At 38.2% G+C, this 20,043-nt stretch overlaps 1 protein-coding gene across 5 annotated transcripts in view; it reads left to right on the top strand.

Moving 5' to 3' along the window:
- The first annotated feature begins 2,555 nt into the window (after nucleotides 1–2,555).
- LOC111572654 (cytoplasmic dynein 2 heavy chain 1) overlaps nucleotides 2,556–20,043 on the top strand; it is a 146,128-nt gene continuing 128,640 nt past the window's right edge. For all 5 annotated transcript variants that reach the window (XR_008602311.1, XM_055012354.1, XM_055012355.1 and 2 more), the window contains exons 1-28: nucleotides 2,556–2,668; nucleotides 3,922–4,139; nucleotides 4,577–4,750; nucleotides 5,158–5,296; nucleotides 5,647–5,765; nucleotides 6,125–6,269; nucleotides 6,625–6,770; nucleotides 6,863–6,949; nucleotides 8,245–8,379; nucleotides 8,698–8,811; nucleotides 8,925–9,036; nucleotides 9,814–9,938; nucleotides 10,181–10,356; nucleotides 10,546–10,741; nucleotides 10,851–10,946; nucleotides 11,209–11,370; nucleotides 11,533–11,631; nucleotides 11,978–12,117; nucleotides 12,340–12,568; nucleotides 13,314–13,441; nucleotides 15,141–15,256; nucleotides 15,579–15,706; nucleotides 16,047–16,196; nucleotides 16,392–16,597; nucleotides 17,165–17,320; nucleotides 17,438–17,552; nucleotides 18,087–18,257; nucleotides 18,931–19,089. Coding sequence is in view for 4 of the 5 variants with exons in the window: in XM_055012354.1 (XP_054868329.1) it covers nucleotides 3,957–4,139; nucleotides 4,577–4,750; nucleotides 5,158–5,296; nucleotides 5,647–5,765; nucleotides 6,125–6,269; nucleotides 6,625–6,770; nucleotides 6,863–6,949; nucleotides 8,245–8,379; nucleotides 8,698–8,811; nucleotides 8,925–9,036; nucleotides 9,814–9,938; nucleotides 10,181–10,356; nucleotides 10,546–10,741; nucleotides 10,851–10,946; nucleotides 11,209–11,370; nucleotides 11,533–11,631; nucleotides 11,978–12,117; nucleotides 12,340–12,568; nucleotides 13,314–13,441; nucleotides 15,141–15,256; nucleotides 15,579–15,706; nucleotides 16,047–16,196; nucleotides 16,392–16,597; nucleotides 17,165–17,320; nucleotides 17,438–17,552; nucleotides 18,087–18,257; nucleotides 18,931–19,089 (3,906 nt within the window). In the remaining variant the exon portion in view is untranslated. The remainder of the gene's footprint in view (nucleotides 2,669–3,921; nucleotides 4,140–4,576; nucleotides 4,751–5,157; nucleotides 5,297–5,646; nucleotides 5,766–6,124; nucleotides 6,270–6,624; nucleotides 6,771–6,862; nucleotides 6,950–8,244; nucleotides 8,380–8,697; nucleotides 8,812–8,924; nucleotides 9,037–9,813; nucleotides 9,939–10,180; nucleotides 10,357–10,545; nucleotides 10,742–10,850; nucleotides 10,947–11,208; nucleotides 11,371–11,532; nucleotides 11,632–11,977; nucleotides 12,118–12,339; nucleotides 12,569–13,313; nucleotides 13,442–15,140; nucleotides 15,257–15,578; nucleotides 15,707–16,046; nucleotides 16,197–16,391; nucleotides 16,598–17,164; nucleotides 17,321–17,437; nucleotides 17,553–18,086; nucleotides 18,258–18,930; nucleotides 19,090–20,043) is intronic.

Genomic DNA, 20,043 nt, shown 5'->3' with positions numbered 1-20,043 from the left:
CAAACTTGAGGAAATTGTAACTGAAAATTAAAGCCTTGACTTTGATGGACATTGACTCTTCCATATTTTTATTTTATTTAGCCTTTAGCACAGATTTACATATACAAAACTTTATTTGAAGTTAAACAGTACCTTTATATAAAGTATACTTTACATGACTATAGGAACTAAAGTGATGGGATCTGTATAATTTAGTCACCTGAAGGCCTGTGTGCCTTATCAAAAAGCTACTTATGTTAAGTTAAATATGATAAAGAGATGACTTAAATAACTGTGGAAGGCTGTTACTGGTAATAGGTGGAATCCTAATTGTTAAACTTTGACATAGTGGAGGACAGGATAGAAAAAAATGTAATATTAAGGGAACATTTACTCAGCAGTGAAATACAAATCAACAACTTACATTTTAAAACAAATTACAGCACAGATAACAAGGCGTTAGAGATTATCTTCTAAAATGTACGTCGTTTTTTCCCTAAATCAGTCTCACAGAAATCTGTGTGGCCACTGTGCAGTATGTGGGAGGAATGGCTCTGTGATCGCAAATACCCATGAGTTAATAAACAAATCATTTCTCACTATTCAGGGGGATTTTTTAAACTCATATTAGCTTTCACTCGTACCAGCCATCTCTGTTAACTTGTTATCTGATATGCGCCCCTATAAAGTGAAGCAAATGCTCTGTCAAAAGTAGTTTTATAGAAGCACTGCAAATCGATATTCTGACACTGTTTCTTTTTCTAAAGCACCCTGAATTTGATTGTGCTACAGAAATAACGTTACCACGATTTAAACCTTTTCACCAAGCAGTGCGCTGTGTAGTAAAAGTAGCGGCTGTTTGAAGTAATGTGTGAGAGTAGATATGGTTTTCGGCGTTATTACTAAGCTTACTCTTCACAATAAAGATAAAGGTTATTGCGTTTATCCTTCTGATCTTCCTGAGGTTTAATCATTCTGTAAGCTGCATGTAAAAGCAAGGTGTGACAACAGTTTCTATAAGAGGGCCAGCGACAGAAAAGAAACTCGAGTTACGTCAGGGAATCCCTGGTGTGTACATGATTTTAGGTATACTTTCATTGAGATCACTCTAAGCAAAAGTCATTTCCTGATGTTGAAGTTCCACATTCCCAACTGAGCATAGTCATAAAGTAAGATCTAATCCAAGGTCCAGGAGTTTTCTTGAGGAAGCAAACTATTTATCGACATTATAACAGACATTATAAGTACCTTAAGATAGGTGTTTATTTATAGTCTGACGTTGAAGCCTTGTTTTATAAACACTATATCAGAATTTAGATTTAGGATTGCCATTTCATTTTAAAATTGTGTTAAACAGTGTACCACATAGTATATCTGGGGTTCTCCAGGTTACAAATACTGTACAAAAGCCAAACAGATGGTGAACAAGAAACCTGCGCTTCATTTTAACCCCAGGACTCTGTAGTAACTTAGCCTGGCAATATATACCTATAAAAACAATTTATCTCACTTGTCTTCCCTCAGTTAAATCAGATCCATGGAGATGCCAATATTGTCTAAAATTATATCTAAAACAGTGCATTTAAATGTTTGGACTTGTTATTTTTGTGACATACACTGCATATGATCATGGAAGACATATTTAGTTCTTTGCTGTCAGCAATTATTCTTTTTCAGTCTTTATATATTTTAGTTCACTTAGGATTTCCCCATTGGTTTTTACTCCAGTGCTTCTTCCAGTGTCCACACAAAAGACAAGACAAACCATTCACATTATAAACAATCGATAAGTGAATGGACAGGCATTCAGGAATATTCAAAAGTAGAAGGACAAAACACATAAAACTAATAAAGTCTGAATGACAGTTGGCTCATGCTCCCACTTTTGAACTTAAATATGTGAGCACTAAGCATTTGTTAATAATATCAATAACACATATGCTCTACTGAATTACAATCCACTCCCAAGTAGGCTTTCAGATTCAAGGAATTTGACATGGTGTTTTGGTGTGTACAGTAAACAATGGCAAATTGAAAAAATTACAGGATTATGAAAGATAAAAAACAAGCGTTGCAAGTCAAATAAACAGTAATTGTTACAAGACAAATTAGATGTGATTGTTACAAGTTAAATGGAAAGCAAGTGTAGCAAATCAAAGCGATTATTAAAGTAAAATATTTACGATTGCACAGTGCATAGTTCCTATTGTGACAAGTCACAAAGCCTGCAACAGCAAGGCTTATCAGATTTTTAGACTACATAAACATACAATTATGAATGAATATAAAATTAAGTGGCAATCTGGCATTTTGAATAAAAAATGTGGTTGTCTATTTTCTTTAATAACGTGACATGACAATATAAATGAAACCAGTGTTTTGTGCTTCGTCATAGCTTCTTAGAAGTGTCTTGGAGAGAAAATCTCAGGGAAAAGCCCCAAAGTTTACAGATCGGTCTTAAACCACATGAGCACGGGAGGAGCTGCAGTTCGGCTGCAGTATTTTCTCAGTAAATGGTTTAAGTGAACTACATTACGCTGTGTCACGTGGTATAGCGTAACGTAGCTGTTGCCTGGTAACCACACCAGCATTGGAGAGCACACAGAAACTAGCAGCGTTGCTACACGAACTTAAGTCCATGGATTAAGTTACCAAAAGCTGTGAGAGAAAAGCATTTCATGGCAAAAAGGTATGACAGCAACGTCTCTATATATTAGCTTGCATGCTAAAATAAAGCCATCTAGCTAGTACGCTTAACTTTAATTCACACGGGCAGAGCTAACGTTAGCTCGCTAGCGGATGTGATTTTCCCTGCCAGAGCCATTGCTTTGCCGCAGTGCTTCCCCATAATTTTGCTAACATGTTTAGCCTTGTCGTGGCCATAGATAAAGCTGACCAAACAAAGGAGCCTTGGCAGGAAGTATGCAGGTTTGATAAGCTCACGGTGTTTTAGCGCTAGCACATAATTATTAGCTGCTACTTCAGCAACAACATCAGCACTGATAGCACTGCTTTCACACCGTTATCATTATAAGGTGCAAACTGACAACCTCTCGCTGGATAGTGAACCGTCAATGGTCGTGCGGCTTATTTGCAACGTTTCTGGGTTTAAAGTTATATTGCCTATTAGGTTACAGAGCAAACAGCTGGGTTTAACTAAAGTTAGTGTCTGATCTAACTCTAGTTTTTGCTAGGCCTGCAAGATATAGGGGAACAAAACTTGCATTCCATTATGAAAAAACACAGGAATTTCCACCAGATGCCATAATTATCTATTTAGGAAGAATTTATCATTGTAGAATGATTGGGTTGATTTTGTAAAATGTCCGTGTACATCTACATCGAGAAAAGCTGTTTAGAAACTTTTTCATGTGGTGTAACACTGGCAGAGGCATTCCGGTTTTATTTTTTGCCTCGTATGACATTCAGATCTGGCTTTCTACTCGCTGTAGAGAGCTTTGTGGTGATGACCTCTGAGGTTGCGTTTCATTTGGCAACAAAATTTTCCTTTTCAGAGTTTCTATCATGCTCCTTGCTGATTTTGCTGTGCATGCACCTAGCCTGCATGTCAACAAACAACAAACCATGTATTGGTAAAACAACAACAACAACAAAACAACAAGTTAAAGAAAAACTTAGTGTATCCAGGAGCTCCTTAAAGTAAATTATGTTCCATCAGACATACTTCCCTTGGAGATTAGGCATACAAGAACAGTGAGTTTTCAAGAGTTTTCTTTTTGTGCCAAATCTCAGAAAAAGTTGTAGCACAATGTGTTTGAGTTCATTTACTTTTTTCTTTTAAGTTAAAAGTATGAGGATTTGTGACAATAAGCATGTAAGGTCAAAAATTTTGGAAGTATTAGTTTTGCATAGTGGCTACTATTAAGCCACATCCATCTCACAGTGTGACCCTTTTCAATGTTGTTTTTTGTGTGCTTCTAGTTTCTCACTATCAGTGCTTCAGTTCCAAATAAAAGATGCCCCACGGTTCAGACGATGCTCGAAAGAAGTTTATCCTGACCACAACTGGAAACTTCTATGGAATACAGCCCTCATCGTCCCTGACTGATAGTCAAGAGCTCAATAACTTCTTGGATGATGGGAATGAATTTGTCCTGTCTGTCAGCAGAAGTAACAATGAACTTCACTTGTCAAATAAGGTAATCCAGTTATAATAATTAAAGTTGAAAAGATTTCCCTTAAGGCTCACAGAACAATGAACCCAGCTACAAGCAACTGATTATCAGTTGGCTAAACTGCCAGAAAATTTAAAGCTTCACCATAATTAACATAAACAATAATTTTAAATGATTTTTGAAAACTGGAAATACAAACACACAAACAAGATGTTTTCCAGGAACTATTCTTTATCACATATCAACAATTTTGGGAACAATTTCCCCAAATTTCATAATTTTTAGTCTAAATAGCTGTTCCATAGTGGACAATTTGTAAGTATTGTAATTGTTTTAAAAATTAATGTAAGATTATTTGACAACAAAATATTCATTAAAGAATTGCACAATTGCCTGCCAAATGTTTACTTGACACTGAAAATCTAACTTGGAAAAAAATTAATTTTATTCTGCTTCAACAGATTGAAGCTTCGGGAGACAGCGGAGAGAAGGTGTTGGTGTTCTTCAAGCTGCATCCCACAGTGATCACTGAAGATAACTTTCATCAGAGCCTCCTGGTGTCATCCATGCTGGAGTCACCCATCAACACGCTCTACCAAGCTGTCAAACAGGTTTTTGCACCTGTGCTGCTAAAGGTGAGCCTGTCCTAGTGTAATGAAGAATTTCATAGATGTTATTTGGAAGTTGAAATATAGCTGGGTGATGACATCAACCATTATAGAAGATTCTGCTTGATTACACAGTCAACAAAAATACATACAAACATAAAAATAGTTTGTCTCTGAAACTGCTCTTTGAAACACATTTCAACTTTCAATTAGTCATATCCCTGATTTGTAGTTATACATAATACTATGACGATTAAAATTGAAAAGGACAATAACTCTGAATGACATGAAAGCAAGTTACTTTAAATACATTTTCTTAGTGTATCCTCCTAAAACTTTAGCTAAAGGATTTGGGGTGCCCAAACAATATTGCCCACAGGATCAGAGCACAATACTCTTAGTCTAAAACTTTTCTCTCTGTTTTTTCTCCCAAGGATGAGCGCTGGCGTTCAGCATTTGACCCTAAGTTGGCAGACCTGCTGAGTGAGCTGGAGCTCGGCCTGGGTTCAGTGGTACGCCAGTTTGGAGCACAGTCCTCTTCCAAAAAGGGCCGTAAGGAAGAAGATGTCCTGGGTATGCCTATTTTTTGCCTGATAGAGTATTCAGAATGGTCATGGACGTATAGTCAATGTTTTTTCAAATACTTGGATTTTGTGGCGAAGCATCTTGCTAGTATGTATGAAAGTAAAGTGTTTGCCGTACTTGTGTTCTATTTTGATGTTATTATTGCCATTCTATCAACTGTGCCTAAATTTATGACTGACTTGCAACCCTTAAAATTCAAACTTTATACTGTGCTGTATACAAAAATAACATCTAATTTATTATTGTACATAAAAATAATAATGTGCATGATCTTTCAAAGTAGAAATCTTATTAACTAAAGCTAATTTCTTGTAATATATGTTTTGCATTGTCTGTAGGCATCCTGACTCCCAGTGATGAGTTCCAGTACTGGGCAGATCTCTCTGAGTCAGCTGAGAAGAACAGTGTGAGAGAAAGGGCCAAACATTTCACGGACCAGTTTGAACCAATACAAAAGGTATGCTGGGCAAGAATTATATATCAAGTCTCATTACTTACAAATTAAAATTGAAGTCAAATTTTTTCATTTGCTACGTATCAATTTGGTGAATGTTGTTTAGAATTATGGTTATTGTGAAGAGAACTATAATCTGCTATGTACTTAAGAAATTATTTCACAGATAAGTAGGTGAAACAACCCCATTTTGTTTTGAGTTTGAAAACCTCCAAATTGTGAGTTATGTAACATTGGCATTGTTTTAAATGGTGAGGAGAGTAGTGTTTAGTGATTGTTCTTGAAGCTAATTATTTCAGGTTGCTGTAATGAGATGTGGACAAAATCAAAATCAATCTATGTGTCTTTTTGTTCCTACCCAGGAGTTTTGTGGTCTCGATGGCTTGTCTATGTCAGATGTTGTGGATCTAGTGGAACAGAGCAAAGAGGCTCTAGACGATGTTTGGAGGCAGACTGATTATGAGCCTTATCCAGAGACTCGCATGGTCCGACTCATGGATGTTGTTGGTGGGAATCTCTCAGGCTTACACAATCCAAAAGCAGGAAATGAAAACAAATATTTGCTGATGTTGTTTTTAGGATGCAGTATGTGTTCATCCAGTTTGCCATTCGGTTGTTGGTGAAATACACATCCTATGAGAACTGAAACTTATTTTACGTTCCTTAGAACTGCTCGTGATATATTGACTACTGCATGCATGGAACATGTAAGAGAAATATATTGACTTCAACTGAAATGTAACAAGTGGTTACGGAACTGTGGTCATGTGCAATTTTTCTATAAATGTTTATATGTTTTCATGTACATCTGCATGTGACGATTGCGATGTCTTTTCTTTATGTATTCCTTTGTATGTACAAGGTGGAGCCCTGGGAAGATATGTTCAGAAGAAGCTGAGTGCTCTTAAAATTTTTCAGGAGCCTTTTGTTTCAGTGAGAGAGAGCTTGAGAACAGCTGTTTCCATCTGTGAACAGTGGGTAATAGCCTGTGAGCATTTGACTGGACAGGTAAGAAAGAGATAGAAATAGGGGAACAAAGTATTCACAAAGTATGATGATTATTTGTCACTGAAAACATGTTCAATTGCCTTTTGTCTCAGGTATGGAAGAGACATGTTCCCCACCCCTGGAAGGGAAACAAGCACTGCCCACAATCCTTACATTGCCTTGCAAAAAGATTGAATGAGGTAACATATGGTTGTGATCCAGGTGCACCAAAATACTTTTTTTGTACTTAACACTGAATGAACTTTATTTAAAAGGACATATTTATCCATTTTTCTTTCAGACACAATGGTAGCACTGAATGCAATCGTTAATATCCACCTAAAAGTATCTTTTTAGTTGCCCTGTCGTTGTTTCTCCTTGTTTGTAAAGAAGCAGATTTCTGAAACCAGTACACTTTTTGTAAAATTCAGTGAATATAACCTCGCGGTCCACTAGCTGTCCCGCGTGTGTGTGTGTGTGTGTGTGTGTGTGTGTGTGTGTGTGTGTGTGTGTGTGTGTGTGTGTGTGTGTGTGTGTGTGTGTGTGTGTGTGTGTGTGTGTGTGTGTGTGTGTGTGTGTGTGTGTGTGTGTGTGTGTGTGTGTGTGTGTGTGTGTGTGTGTGTGTGTGCGTGCGCACACTGAAAACAAATCGAGTGTTCATACGCAGCTCTGGCTCTGTTACTGGGAAAAAACAAAGTGCCTTTGACCAATCCACACAATGCTATTCAGCATGTCTTCTGCATGCTCATGCTAGTGCACAGATCAGGGGAGAAGGAGTTGGAGGATATATGGCTGAGAAATTGGGGAGTGGTACCAAGAGAGATCTGACCCATTATGACTACCTGCATATGTCATTTAGATGAATACACTCCTCTTTCTCCAGAACTGCAGACTCCACCCTTAGGTAGAATTTTCACTTGAATTTTTTTAAGAACAGAAGAAGGAAGGAGAAGTGAGCCATAAATAGACTGATGAAAGAGACTTTGTAATGTTATTTTTTTAAATTTTTTTTAATGTTCCCTTTTGAGTATGCTTTCTATTATACAACAGTGATAAGTGTGTTCTGCTTTTCGGTGATACTGAATTTTCATAAAACATTCATGTGCATTTTTTTTCTCACTTTCATTGGGCGTTTGTAATGGGACAGACTTATTAACCCATGTCTTACCTGCGCTACACATCTATGATGCTGTTTAAACCTTGTTTGATCTTGCAAGGGCTTTTTTTTTTTCATCTCAAAAGACGACTACTGACTTGACCACATTGATCCAGATATGTTTAGTCACTGTCACATACAAACATACAGATGCCTTTTTCCTCTTTTCAATATCATTTCCCTTGTTGATGCAATGTGAAGAGTGTGGGAGCAATCTACCAGTCTGCACTGCAAGCATTTGACATCATGAGTCATACTGTTGACTCCTGTGAGCCTGATAACTGGACATAATGGCCATTGATGACATGGTAATCCACTCTCCCTGTTTTTGTCTACCAGGTGGTGACTCTCCGTATGGTTCATGAGAAATTGCTGTGTTTGCTACCAGGAGGGAAGCAGCAGGCTCTGACCTCAGATCGAGTTTTTGAACCATTCTCTGGACTCAACCCTCTTCAGTACAACCCCTATACTGAGGTTCGTTGTAGAGAGCTTAATGTGCATGTGTACTGTCATGTCAGAATTGTTTTACTGCGTCTGCTTCATTGGAAACACGATTGTGTTTTCAATGTGTTGCAGCTCAATTAATTCCATAGTCAGCTTTTACTTCATAAAAATTATTATTTAGACTACATGCTTACCAGACAACCTATGGCTGCAGTAAATGCTCTGGAAGAAACATTTAAGTTGCATCTTTTGCACAATCTATTTGGGCAATGATTAAGGATCCATTTTTATCCTGCTTCACTGCTTTTTTTGTTGACCTCGAGAATGATGGTTTTATGTTTTTTGTAGCCTCTTTGGAAAGCAGCAGTGGCTCAGTTTGAACGCCTAATGGCTCCATCAGAACAGGAGGTTGCAGGGAGGCTAAAGAGTTACATTGCTGATGTGAAGGACAACCCACAACAGGTAGTGAAACACACCGCTTCGGCTCAGGTTGTGAAATATTGTGTGGGACTGTGCTGATGTGGGAAATTACAGTAAGGTATATCCCTGTGCTTGTGTGTTTATTTGTTGTCCAGCTGTTGCAGGCGTTCCAAAAGCATAAGGAGTTGATCAGACGTCCCACCATCAGTAAAGAGCTGCAGTCGGAAAGAGAGATGCTACTAGCCAGAATACTAGACTACAATAAGGGTATACAGTTCTGGCCGAAAGCGCTTTTGTTGATTCTTTGTTAAATAGAAAGTGACCGCAGCCTATTTTGTTTACACAGTGGAACAAAATATATAAAATCTGAATAAACCTAGTTCATACATTGTGTTTAAAATGCAGCTGCTGATTTTATTTACTGTTGAAAAATGCTGTAATATATACCAGCATTATTGCCCAGACCAGAGGATTTGTAACTTTGATACTGAGTGAAAGAGGCAAGTATAAGTTATGCCTGGTGTTCTAAAACCAACACAATTTAGTTCTGGTAGTTGGGCTATTTATCAATGCAGTCATTACAGCAGTGGCTGTGACACACAGCTAATGGTGGCAGTTACAGCATTTTAAAGCCTTTAACACCTGAGTGCTATAATAAGAAGCAAAATGAGTCCAAACTGAATCAAATCTGAATGCACAGACGTGAAACAAATATTTTTAGTTTCATTTTTAGACACCATTGTCTTAATTTTGTCTAAGGGGGGTAAAAACCTGGTTCACATCAGAGAGGTAAATTTCATGTTACCCAGCCCCTGAGATTGCTTCAGAAATTATTAATTTTCAACAGGGCAATGAATGTAAATGTAGTGTTCTATCTCTGTGCTTTAAACAGAAATATATCCCCTCACTCCTAGTAAGTGGCAAGGAATAAAAGCATCAGGTGAATGCAAAATGTTAAATGATGCATACAATATAGGGAAAGTCAGTGGTGACTCATAGTTGCTTCTCATTTTTGACCTCTATCTGCGCATGATTTTTTTTTAGGGCTTAAGACTGACTTTGAGAGTCGTTGCCATGGAGGCCCTGGAGACAAATTTGGGCCTCTCATTGGCAGGAACCTCCCTGAAGTGGTCAATAAAATTGTTTGGGTGCGACAGCTCTTTCACAAGGTAACTGAGTGTGTGTCTGTGTATCTTACATGAACTAACTGCGACTAACCACTAAATGTCATGAAATTTCTGGTCTATCATTGACCTCTATGTTTCCGATAACTTACCTTTTGTGGTGATTCAAAACAATGCAACAATACAACTTTAGCCTTTTTTAAAATAGCATTGCAACTACAGGATAATCCCTATGAAAATAAGTGTGTACATTCTTATATTTTCATGTGCTTGTGTTCCTACATTAGGTGGAAGACTCTGTCCGCATAGCTGAGGCTCTGCTTTCAGACCTGTCTGGGTTCAAAGGGTTCCTGCATTTCTGTGATGACCTGTTGGAAGTTCTAAGGGTGTATGAACAGGAACAGTTTGAGGACTGGTCAAGAGATATACTGTCTGGACTGGCTGATCCAAAGTCAGGGATCAGGTTGGAAATATTACAGCCTTTAACCTTAACTAACACAACACACAAGAAAAGCACAGAGTAATCCTGTGGAATTTCATCTTAATTGTAACTATAAATATATATCATATATCAATTTGAAAACCTCATGTGGCAGCTAGCCAGAGATGCAATGCTGCAGTGTCCTCAGTTTGACTCTCTCCTACTGTAAAGTCTCCAGGCCAGTAACCGTGTTATGGACCTGGATCATGTGGATGGCAAGCTGAAGATTCAGTACTCGGACAGATTGGTCAGTCTACTCAGGGAAGTCAGGCAGCTCTCTGCCCTGGGATTTCCTATCCCAGCCAAGATACAACAGGCTGCTAATACTGCAGACAAATTCTACAGACAAGCCATTGTCCTTAAACAGGTGAGAGCTGGTTTTAAGACAAAAACAAGCACAATATCTCTCACTCATTTATATAGTTATATCTGTTAAGGTTTGCGTCATGCTGGTATTGCTGGTTATTGTGTCTTAGGTGGCCCATTTCTACAACACCATTGACCAGCAGATGATTGCCTCTCAGAGACCTATGATGCTCAGTCTTGCGCTGGCTTTTGAACAGGTCATCAAGGTACTGCATGCAGCTGAAAAATTGTGTTTTGTAGTTATCATTACTATTTATCTAAGAATGGAACCCAATACTTACAAAAGAAAAATATACAGTCCTTTTTCTATGCTTTTACTTTTTATTGTCTATGTAAAAGTATAGCAGATGTACTTTAGGAAATTTGTGAAAAACAACAACATATTTTAAACATGAGAGCTTTAAATTGTGCCTGATATTGAGTTTATGTTTAGAAATGTGAGATAATCTTTCTGCTTTTCTTTTTCAGAATCCTCGCTCTCAGTCAAAGGAATCGGGTGGTAAACTTCAGATTACGTGGGACAACCCCAAAGATTTAGAAGTTTACATTGCCAAGCTGCAGTCTGCGGCAGAGAAACTCTCTACCGAGAACAGGAAGTTACGAAAATGGCACACTGACTTTATCGACAAGGTGGTAACTTTTAAAGCACAGAGGCACTTAACGCTGATTTGAATTATTTGCCATGGCCACATGTCTTCGCAAGCACAATAATTCCCCTCTTGATTTGCTGTTAATATCTAAAGTTTTATTGTTTTGTGCATTTGTTTCTGCACCTCTGGCTACATTTCCCAGGTGGTGACACTAATGAATGTTGACCTACTGAGACATCAGCAGCGGTGGAAGGATGGCCTTCAGGAGCTCCGTACTGGCTTTGCCACTCTGGAGGCTCAGGTATCGATTAAAGACAGAAGTAAATGTGTCTTTGCTGCTGGCCTGTAAATGTTAGTAACATATTTTTACTGAATAAACAGTGTTTTAAAAAGTAGTAATTGTATTTACATGGTTATGAACTTACTTTGAACTTATGTATATAAACTATAAATTTAGACAAGATGAGAAAGGTTACCATGCAGTGCTGTAGTTATTGTAAAAAATTGAAAACAACAAATATGATATCAGTTGGTTTAAATGGACTTATAAGCTTACCACATGCTTAAAATCTACTCATCTATGTAAGCTTACTGTGCAATTGTATTTCTTCTCATTGAAAGGATAATGCATGTATGTGTGTGCATAGGGCTTCAGGTCTGATGATATGCGGGCATGGCGTCAGCATTGGAACCATCAGCTGTACAAGGCTCTTGAACACCAGTATCAGACTGGATTGGAAGCTCTGAATAAGAACTTGCCTGAAATACACATAGACCTCACTTTCAAGTCAGTACACCAACTCTGAAATGTCCAACTTTCTGTCTCTCTGCTTTGTAACTCTTTCCTGTGCTTTGCCATCTTTTCTCTCATGCGTGTACTGCGTTTTCTCCTTACCTTGAACCACTAATGTTGACGTCTTCCTTTTCCCCACCTCTTAATTCTCATACTTTTCTCTCCTTTCTGTCTACCTCTCCCACCTTTTTTCGTTTGTTGTATCCTTCTCAATAGACAGGGCCGTTTACAGTTCCGTCCACCATTTGAGGAGGTGCGAGCACGCTATTTCAGGGAGATGAAGCGATTCATCTCAATCCCAAACCAGTTCAAAGGGGTCAGCGCCCTGGGGGAGGAGCTTATCTTCAACATCATGATTGACAGAAATGCCTCTGGGTTCCTCACCATTTTCAGCAAGGCCGAGGACCTCTTTAGCCGCCTGCATGCTATACAACACAAGTTCAAGGTTTTTAAACAACCAGTGACTTTGAAACTAGTAATGATTATGATGGTAATTCATTATTAACCATCTTATAGGAAAGCCTCTGTACAATTTTAAGAAAAGGGTTTTTCTTGGTAGGGTAATTCTCACTATACAGAATGAACATATTGTAGTACATTGCATTTTGTGATAAGCCTGCTGTTCCAGAGCTGATTTCACCCTGGCCTCAGAAGTAAAGATGTGATCATTTCTAATAGCTAGAAAATACAAACTAATCAATTATTTTCTGCAGTAGTTAAATATTTATTTGATATAACAAGATGCTATATTTTAACACTGATCCCTGTTACTTTACATGAATGTGAATAGATTAACCTTTTGTCACCTTTTGCTGATTGAAGAGATGCAATGAGCCATAGCAGTGCTATTTTCTTTGAAAGAATGAAACTTGGTCACAGTCATACTTCTCTATTCAGGTACTAAAGATCAGTTATTTTCATTGTGAGCGCATCCCCCTTTATGCTACCCAGACAGAACAGCGAGGACAGTATATTATATTTTCCCTTTTGTCTGCAGCCATGCATATCTACATCAGTGGGGGAAGCCCTCAGCCGAAACAAACTTCTCTTTTATCTCCCCTTTTCTTTAGTTCTGTATTTATTTAGTCATGTATGTCTTGTTTGGTCACCTTTGGCACGGATACATTTGAAATTAGGAAATATGCACTGCACATAACCTCACTGTGATTCTGTATGTGCGTGTGTTGTAGGAGTGGGTGGTGCTGGGCCAAGTGGATTTAGAGAAGTTAGTAGAGAAGCATCTGAGTTCTGTGCAAGACTGGGAGAGAAATTTCAAGGCCCTGAAAGCCAGAGGGAAAGAGTCAGAACGTCTACCCAGGTACAGATCACACACAAGAAACACAGTGAAGCATAATCATAATAATATTCATACTTGTAAAGCAGAAAAGGTAATATTCATGCAAGAGAAAAATAAACACAACAATATATGTTTTAGAACCATATTCCAGAACAGCATCCTACATGGGGTGTTCAGAAGTACAAGGTGTACAGTAGACATAGCCAAGGGGAAGAAGGCTAAAACATGACCACCACTAAATAAATTCAGTAGTTGACACTTTAAGACTGGGTAAAAAAAAATCATGACAAGATATTTGACAAAGATTTGAAAGATAGCTGAAAAAAAATGGACTCTTAATGGTCTGGATGGATAGTCCCCTGGCAGAATCACTAATTCAAGTCAGCTACCAGCAAGGTGGAGGAGTGCCGTTGGTATGGACTGCTATCATTAAGGATGAGCTAGTTAAACCTTTTTGGGTTGACAGAAAATCAACTCCCAAACTTAGCAGCAGTTTCTGGACAATGGTAGAAGTCAACAGCATGAATCCAAGGACTCCACTATTCAAAGGCCTTAAATATGACTGAAGAATAACTTGACCCTCTTCTTTACCCCACTTAAAACCTACTGAGAACTTGTGAGCCCTTCTCAAATGTGAGATTTGCAATGATGGTAGGCAACATACTTCTTTGAAGGCATTTGGGAGGTGGTGGTTGTTTCAGCGAAAGTTGATTGTGAACAGAAAAGAAGCTAAAGAAACCCAGATGAAAAGCTCATGGCAGTTACTGAAAAAGATGCCTACACCGTATTCCAAAATTTTATTCTCCCCACTGGACAACCTGTTTCATTTTTTTTTGGTCACCAAAATAGGTTACACCTGGTCAATCAGGTACTGTTTGGTGATTTGTCTGGTCACACTGTCAGGTCCCAGTATGTAGATTTCTTGCATTTCTTGGGATTCATGCACAGGCCATTGCTCTTCAAAATGTCGGAAAAATTCATCAGCAGGTAGCTCATGCCCTTGGCAGAAGTTTCAGCAGGGTGCAGAAGTAGTGGCAAAGGTACAACAAAGGAGGATCCTTCTAAGACTTGCCTCGCTCAGGACGTCCATCTGGCTTAACTGCAATAGCCAAGGATCTGATGAGAAAGGCCAAGAGTAAAACACACCAGTCATGCCGGCGACTCAGCCAGAGGTTGAAAAATCTTGGAGAAAATGTTTCTAAGAGCATTGTGCATCGTTATTTAACAGAAACACTGGGGCTGAAAGCTTGCAAGAGGCAGCGTACCCTGTGACTCATCAAACTGCAAATAGAGAAGAGACTAACTTTCACAAAGGAGTACATGACTCTGACTCCAAAAGACTGGGAGAACTGGATTTTCTCTGATGGATGCCCTCTTTACTTATTTCCAACACCCAACAGCCAAAACAACCGTATCTATACAGATGATTGTGAAAAAGTACCATCTTCTGAATAAGCAGCACTACAGCAGCACTAAACACGTGATATCAAGTTCCCAACTTTATGAAAATATTTTGTTGATGAAACGACCCAGATCTTATCTTTGGTTCTCTGCAATGAATCACCTTTAGTAGATGATTCAGACGTGTATTTATAGTTGACAGAGTCAAATTTACTTGTTTGGATTAGGTGTTAAGATGAAACATCATCTGACATTATAATTCTAGGAAATTTACACCTTAACAATCGAGTTGGTGGTTCTCACCTTTTTCCTTTGTCAGTCAGGAGAAGGTAGACTGCATCACAGTCAACTGTGAGCCAGTAAAAGCTGTCATTGATGACCTGGTCCAGAGGCTGTTCGACATGCTGCTCTTATCACTTAGGAAGTCTATACAAGGTAAGCACAGACACTTTGATTGTCTTTGTATTTTCCATGTATTTTTATTACTTTTTGAAGAATCATACAAACACTCTCACCAGACTCACTTTGTTTCTCTTTTTTACAGCAATAAACATTTTTTATATATAGTACTCAATGCATTTTACATTCGTCACAAGCCAAATGTTTTTTTCCCAGATGTCATTTCGTTTTCTGTTCTCATTTCTTTCGATTTTGTTCTCCCTTATGTCTGCCCCATGACATTTGCATTGCTTTCACTTTCACGCTTTCCTTTTCTGTATCCTTTCTGAATGAAAATCGTCTTCTGCCTTGCTTTCAGGCCACACACAAGCCATAGACAGTTTTGTATCAGAATCAATGGAGGCCTTGTCCACTCGACCAGAAAGCATGGAGGAGATTGGGGCGGCAAGTGGCAAACACAGCCAGATATTCGCTCGCAAACCTGAAGTAAGACATAAACAGTCCTCATCCCTGGTTAGGGACTTTGTTAAATGACAGGCGTGAAGCTTTATGTTTGTGAAAATAGGTTTCTCCTATTCCCTACAAATTATGAAATTAAGGTTATTATTCCAGCTTTCAGTTAGATCTTTTTGCTACATGAATCTTTTTTTATTTTAGTATGCAAATTTTGCTAGCTGTTACAGTCAAGAGCATGACATGAATGGATGCCTAATCGCATGGACATTTATGCTGTATGTCTTGTTATATTTATCATACCTGATTTATCACAGTGTCCTTTAATTCCATGTTTTGAATAAGCTAATTATATTTTTATGTGTATGTATAGATCCTACCTCAGTTCCAGTGTGCTGAAGAGAAGAACCGCTTGCTGCGTGCGGTGGCTGGGGCCGGCATGGACTCTCTGTCCTCACTGAGGGCCAAGTGGGACAAATTAGAGCTTGTTATGGAGAGCCACCAGCTTATGATCAAAGAACAGGTGACAAACTCTCTCTCTCGCATGCACACTCATTAAAATTTTCAAAAACTGTAGCTTTTGCTTTCTCCTACAGTACCTTTGTTTTCTTTATCCATTTATTCTCTTTGTCACCTCTTGACACATATAATTTATTTCCTATCTGACTTTGACTTTGTTATTGTGTTGATTTCTTTCTTATTCATGTTCCCTTCTCAGATGGAGGTGATGCGAACTAATGCGGCAGGTCATATCAGTGCCTATAGGGCAGATCTGGAGCGGTTTAAGGCACGCTGGGACCAGCTGAAACCTAAAGATGAGATGCTGGAGACTGGTGATCATGCTGCCCTACTTGTCTGTCTCCAAACAATCAGGGACAAACAGCAAGAGTTCCAGGAGCTAGAGCTTGTGCGCAGTAAATTGCTGTAAGTTTGTTTCAGTTTGCTGAATTCATAGTGGTATGTTTTCTTCAATGAGAGGTTCAAGATAGCAAAGGACATTTGTTGCCTTCGTACTGTGGTAAAAGAATAACTTATATAAATCTTTTTTTTTTTTTTGCTGATGGGATTATTAGCAACTAAATCTGATGTAACAAGGTCATGTAAAAAAAATCAACCTTTAAAAAAAGAAAGCATTTTTGTCCATGCTTACTTTTATTTATAGACTGTATTTACCAGATGTTATTATTTGTAATTAGTACTAGTCAATATTAGGACCTAGATTACTATATGCATATGTACCCTGGAATACTGAGAAATAATATCATTTTTGTGGCCTTTTCCCATTTACACTATAGGCTTGGGCACTGTATTAAAGCAGCCAGAAAGACTGCTGTCAAAGCCTACATTTGTCTCATGTTCTGTTTGTATCTTGATACAGTTAAAAAAATGAAAAAGTGTGGCTATTACCATCTAAGCTCAGCTGAAAGTGCTGTTTGGCAAAGTGGATATCAAACACTTGTCCTCTTGTCTCTGCTCTTCTCCCCTCCACAGTGAAGACTGTGCGTGTTTTGATCTGGAGGCTCCAGATTTCTCTTTGGCAGAGGAGACAAAAAGAGACATGGAGGAGGTTAGCCAAATGTGGGGTCTGTATGAGGAATGGCAGCAGGGCTTCACAGAGAAGGCACAGGAGGACTGGATCACACTCAGGTAGAGAGTCATAAATTGGCCCCATAAATCTCAACATTCACTTGGAGTTGTTCCTGTAATTTTTCCTAATTATTTTGTGGTCAATCGTGTGTTAATAAGTATTTTTCTGATCTACAGGAGTAAAACGTATGTGTTTGAGGAGTTTCTGTTTACGTGGCAGGACAGACTAAGAAAACTGAAACAGCCCACTGCTATGTCTGTAAAACTACAAGGGGAAGTAGACAAATACAAGGTATTAACTAGTACAGTTAAAGCTATAATATACCATTGTCTTCTTTTCAGTTTCAATATATTTTTCATATACTTTTGGACTATGAACTGACATTTCAACTATTCTTAGATTCTGCAAGGTGTTATGCTCACTGTTTTTTTCAGTGAGCATAAATTAATTCAGCAAATGTCGTGTGTGGCCTTCGGCTGTTACATTATGCATTATATGAATTTTAGGGAAGTGGAGACTCGAATAATTAAGGAAGCTGAAGGAAGGTCGTGCCATCACTGAAATTTAGAGGAGTTCATCCTCTGTGGACCATAATATGCCCACAAAATTTCATGAATAGAAATATATAAACCATATTTAAAATTTTTTATCCCTTTTCAAAGCAATAATTGTATAAATGAGAATTTAAAATGAGATTGTATTTGAAGCAATAATGTAAGATCTATGCAAATGTGAAAGCTGACTGCTCTTTCTGATTTGATAGTGGATCATGGTCCAAATCCTTTAGTGTTTTTTATGTTTCTGTTTTTTCATTTGCGTGTTTAGAACATGGTTCCAGTGCTGAAGTACGTACGTGGGGAACACCTGTCTCAGGACCACTGGTTGGATATGTTTCGTTTGCTGGGTCTCCCAAGAGGGACTACCTTAGAAAGACTTACCTTTAACGATCTTCTTGGTGTTGCAAATACGATCATAGAAAAGGCGTTGGAGCTCAAGGTTAGTACAAACATACTGATGAAAGGGCACGCTTCTAAAGAGACACAGAACATAGATCTGTGATTTAGATTGTAATCATTATTCATTAAGGTATTGTTTATAAAAAAAATGTAAAAGGTAAGGAAGAAACTGCACATATTAATATTAAAAAAGCACTACATTTGTACAGTTAAATTGCACAAAGTAGAGTGTTTTGGGACTGATCATTATACATAGAAAAATGTTTTCCACTGTTCTTCCAAACATTACTCATGTAAACAAATCTTTTAAATCGTTAGAGAACACAGATAGTATGAGCTTAGATACCCTCTTTCATTAGTTTGAGAGAGAAACTGGCCTCCTGCTTGTGTTATGAGTTTTGGTGGTTGCCCAACCTTTCATTTTCATTTAAATCTTAGATATTACTTTTAAAAACATTCTTGAGTGCAAATGTTTATTTACTGTAGTGTTTTCTTTGGTGAATATGGTGAAATATAACAAAATTAGATAATTTTACGATGACATTGCGTTGTTTTGCAATCATTTTAGATTTGGACGTTTTAATATATTCCTGGAGAACCGTATATAACATCTCTACATTGACAGATTGATAAAATCTCTTACCATCCACACCAGAGAGTGATGCAGATGTGTGGGTTTCTGGTTGTGTGTGTGTTTATGTGTAACCATGTAGGATCTGAACAGTCGTGCTCAGGCAGAGGTGACAATCAGAGAAGCACTCAGGGAGCTGGACTTGTGGGGAGCTGCAGCTACCTTCACCCTCACTGAGTACACAGACAGCAGTGGGCGCACTCTCACCCTCATCAAGGACTGGAGGGATATAGTAAACCAGGTACACACATAAAGAGACAGACTCACCCACTGCATACAAACTCAAAACACATACTTGGTCCATGCTTTCACACTGAATCATTGGTAGACTGAAGTCACTAGCATTTTATCAGTAAAGTAATTTACTTTAGCAGTGTACTATATGTTAACTAACAACAGCATCTTCCTTCTGTTTCCAGTAACTGCCAAACACTCTTATCTTTTTGGACCAAACACTAGTTTCTATTGCTCCAGTCACTTGTAGTAAGAGGTCATTACTTCCTGCACATAGTCATCTGTGAAATCGTTTTATCCCCACTCAGCCTGATCCTTGCTTACATTTGTTCTACTGCAGTTAATTAACCTTTCTTTATATTCTGATGTTTCAAATAATTTGGAGTTTTTGTTGATCCCTGAATCTGGACTGACCTGTCGGTATAATAGAGGTACATTATACACTGAGACAGTGTGACCCAGGATTGCTGCTTCAGAGATGTTCCCTTTAGCTTACTTGACCAGAGAGGATGCAATAAAATTGAATGCAAGCCACTAAGGGCTGATTTAAATGTACACTTTGATGGACTACAAGATTTCTTGACATGGTTGATGTGACAATCGTTTTGTAATTTTTTGGGGGGAAAAAACTAAAGTTTATCTAAAGTGTTTTCAATTCTAAGCACCATGACTAAAATCATAACTTATCACCTTATTACCCTCTTGAGTCATATTGTACATTTTTAAGTACTTTTTCATGAAGAGTGCAACTGGAAATCCCCATTTGTCCAGTGTCTTTGCTAGAGATGGTTGCTGAGGTGAATCACTTCTTTTGCTCTCTTGGCATTCTCCTGGCTACACACCTTGAGAAAGCTTAAACAATAAAATAGTTCCTGCCTAATTTAAATATGATGTTGTTGAGCAAACTATCCCTAGTATTCCTAACTTAGCTGCCCTGTCTAATACAATAGCACATACTGTG

The sequence above is a fragment of the Amphiprion ocellaris genome, chromosome 7 (genome assembly GCF_022539595.1).
Source record: "Amphiprion ocellaris isolate individual 3 ecotype Okinawa chromosome 7, ASM2253959v1, whole genome shotgun sequence".
NCBI classification, from domain to species: Eukaryota; Metazoa; Chordata; class Actinopteri; family Pomacentridae; genus Amphiprion; species Amphiprion ocellaris.
Note: the sequence above shows the minus strand (reverse complement) of the source record. Positions and strands in the feature narration are given on the sequence as shown.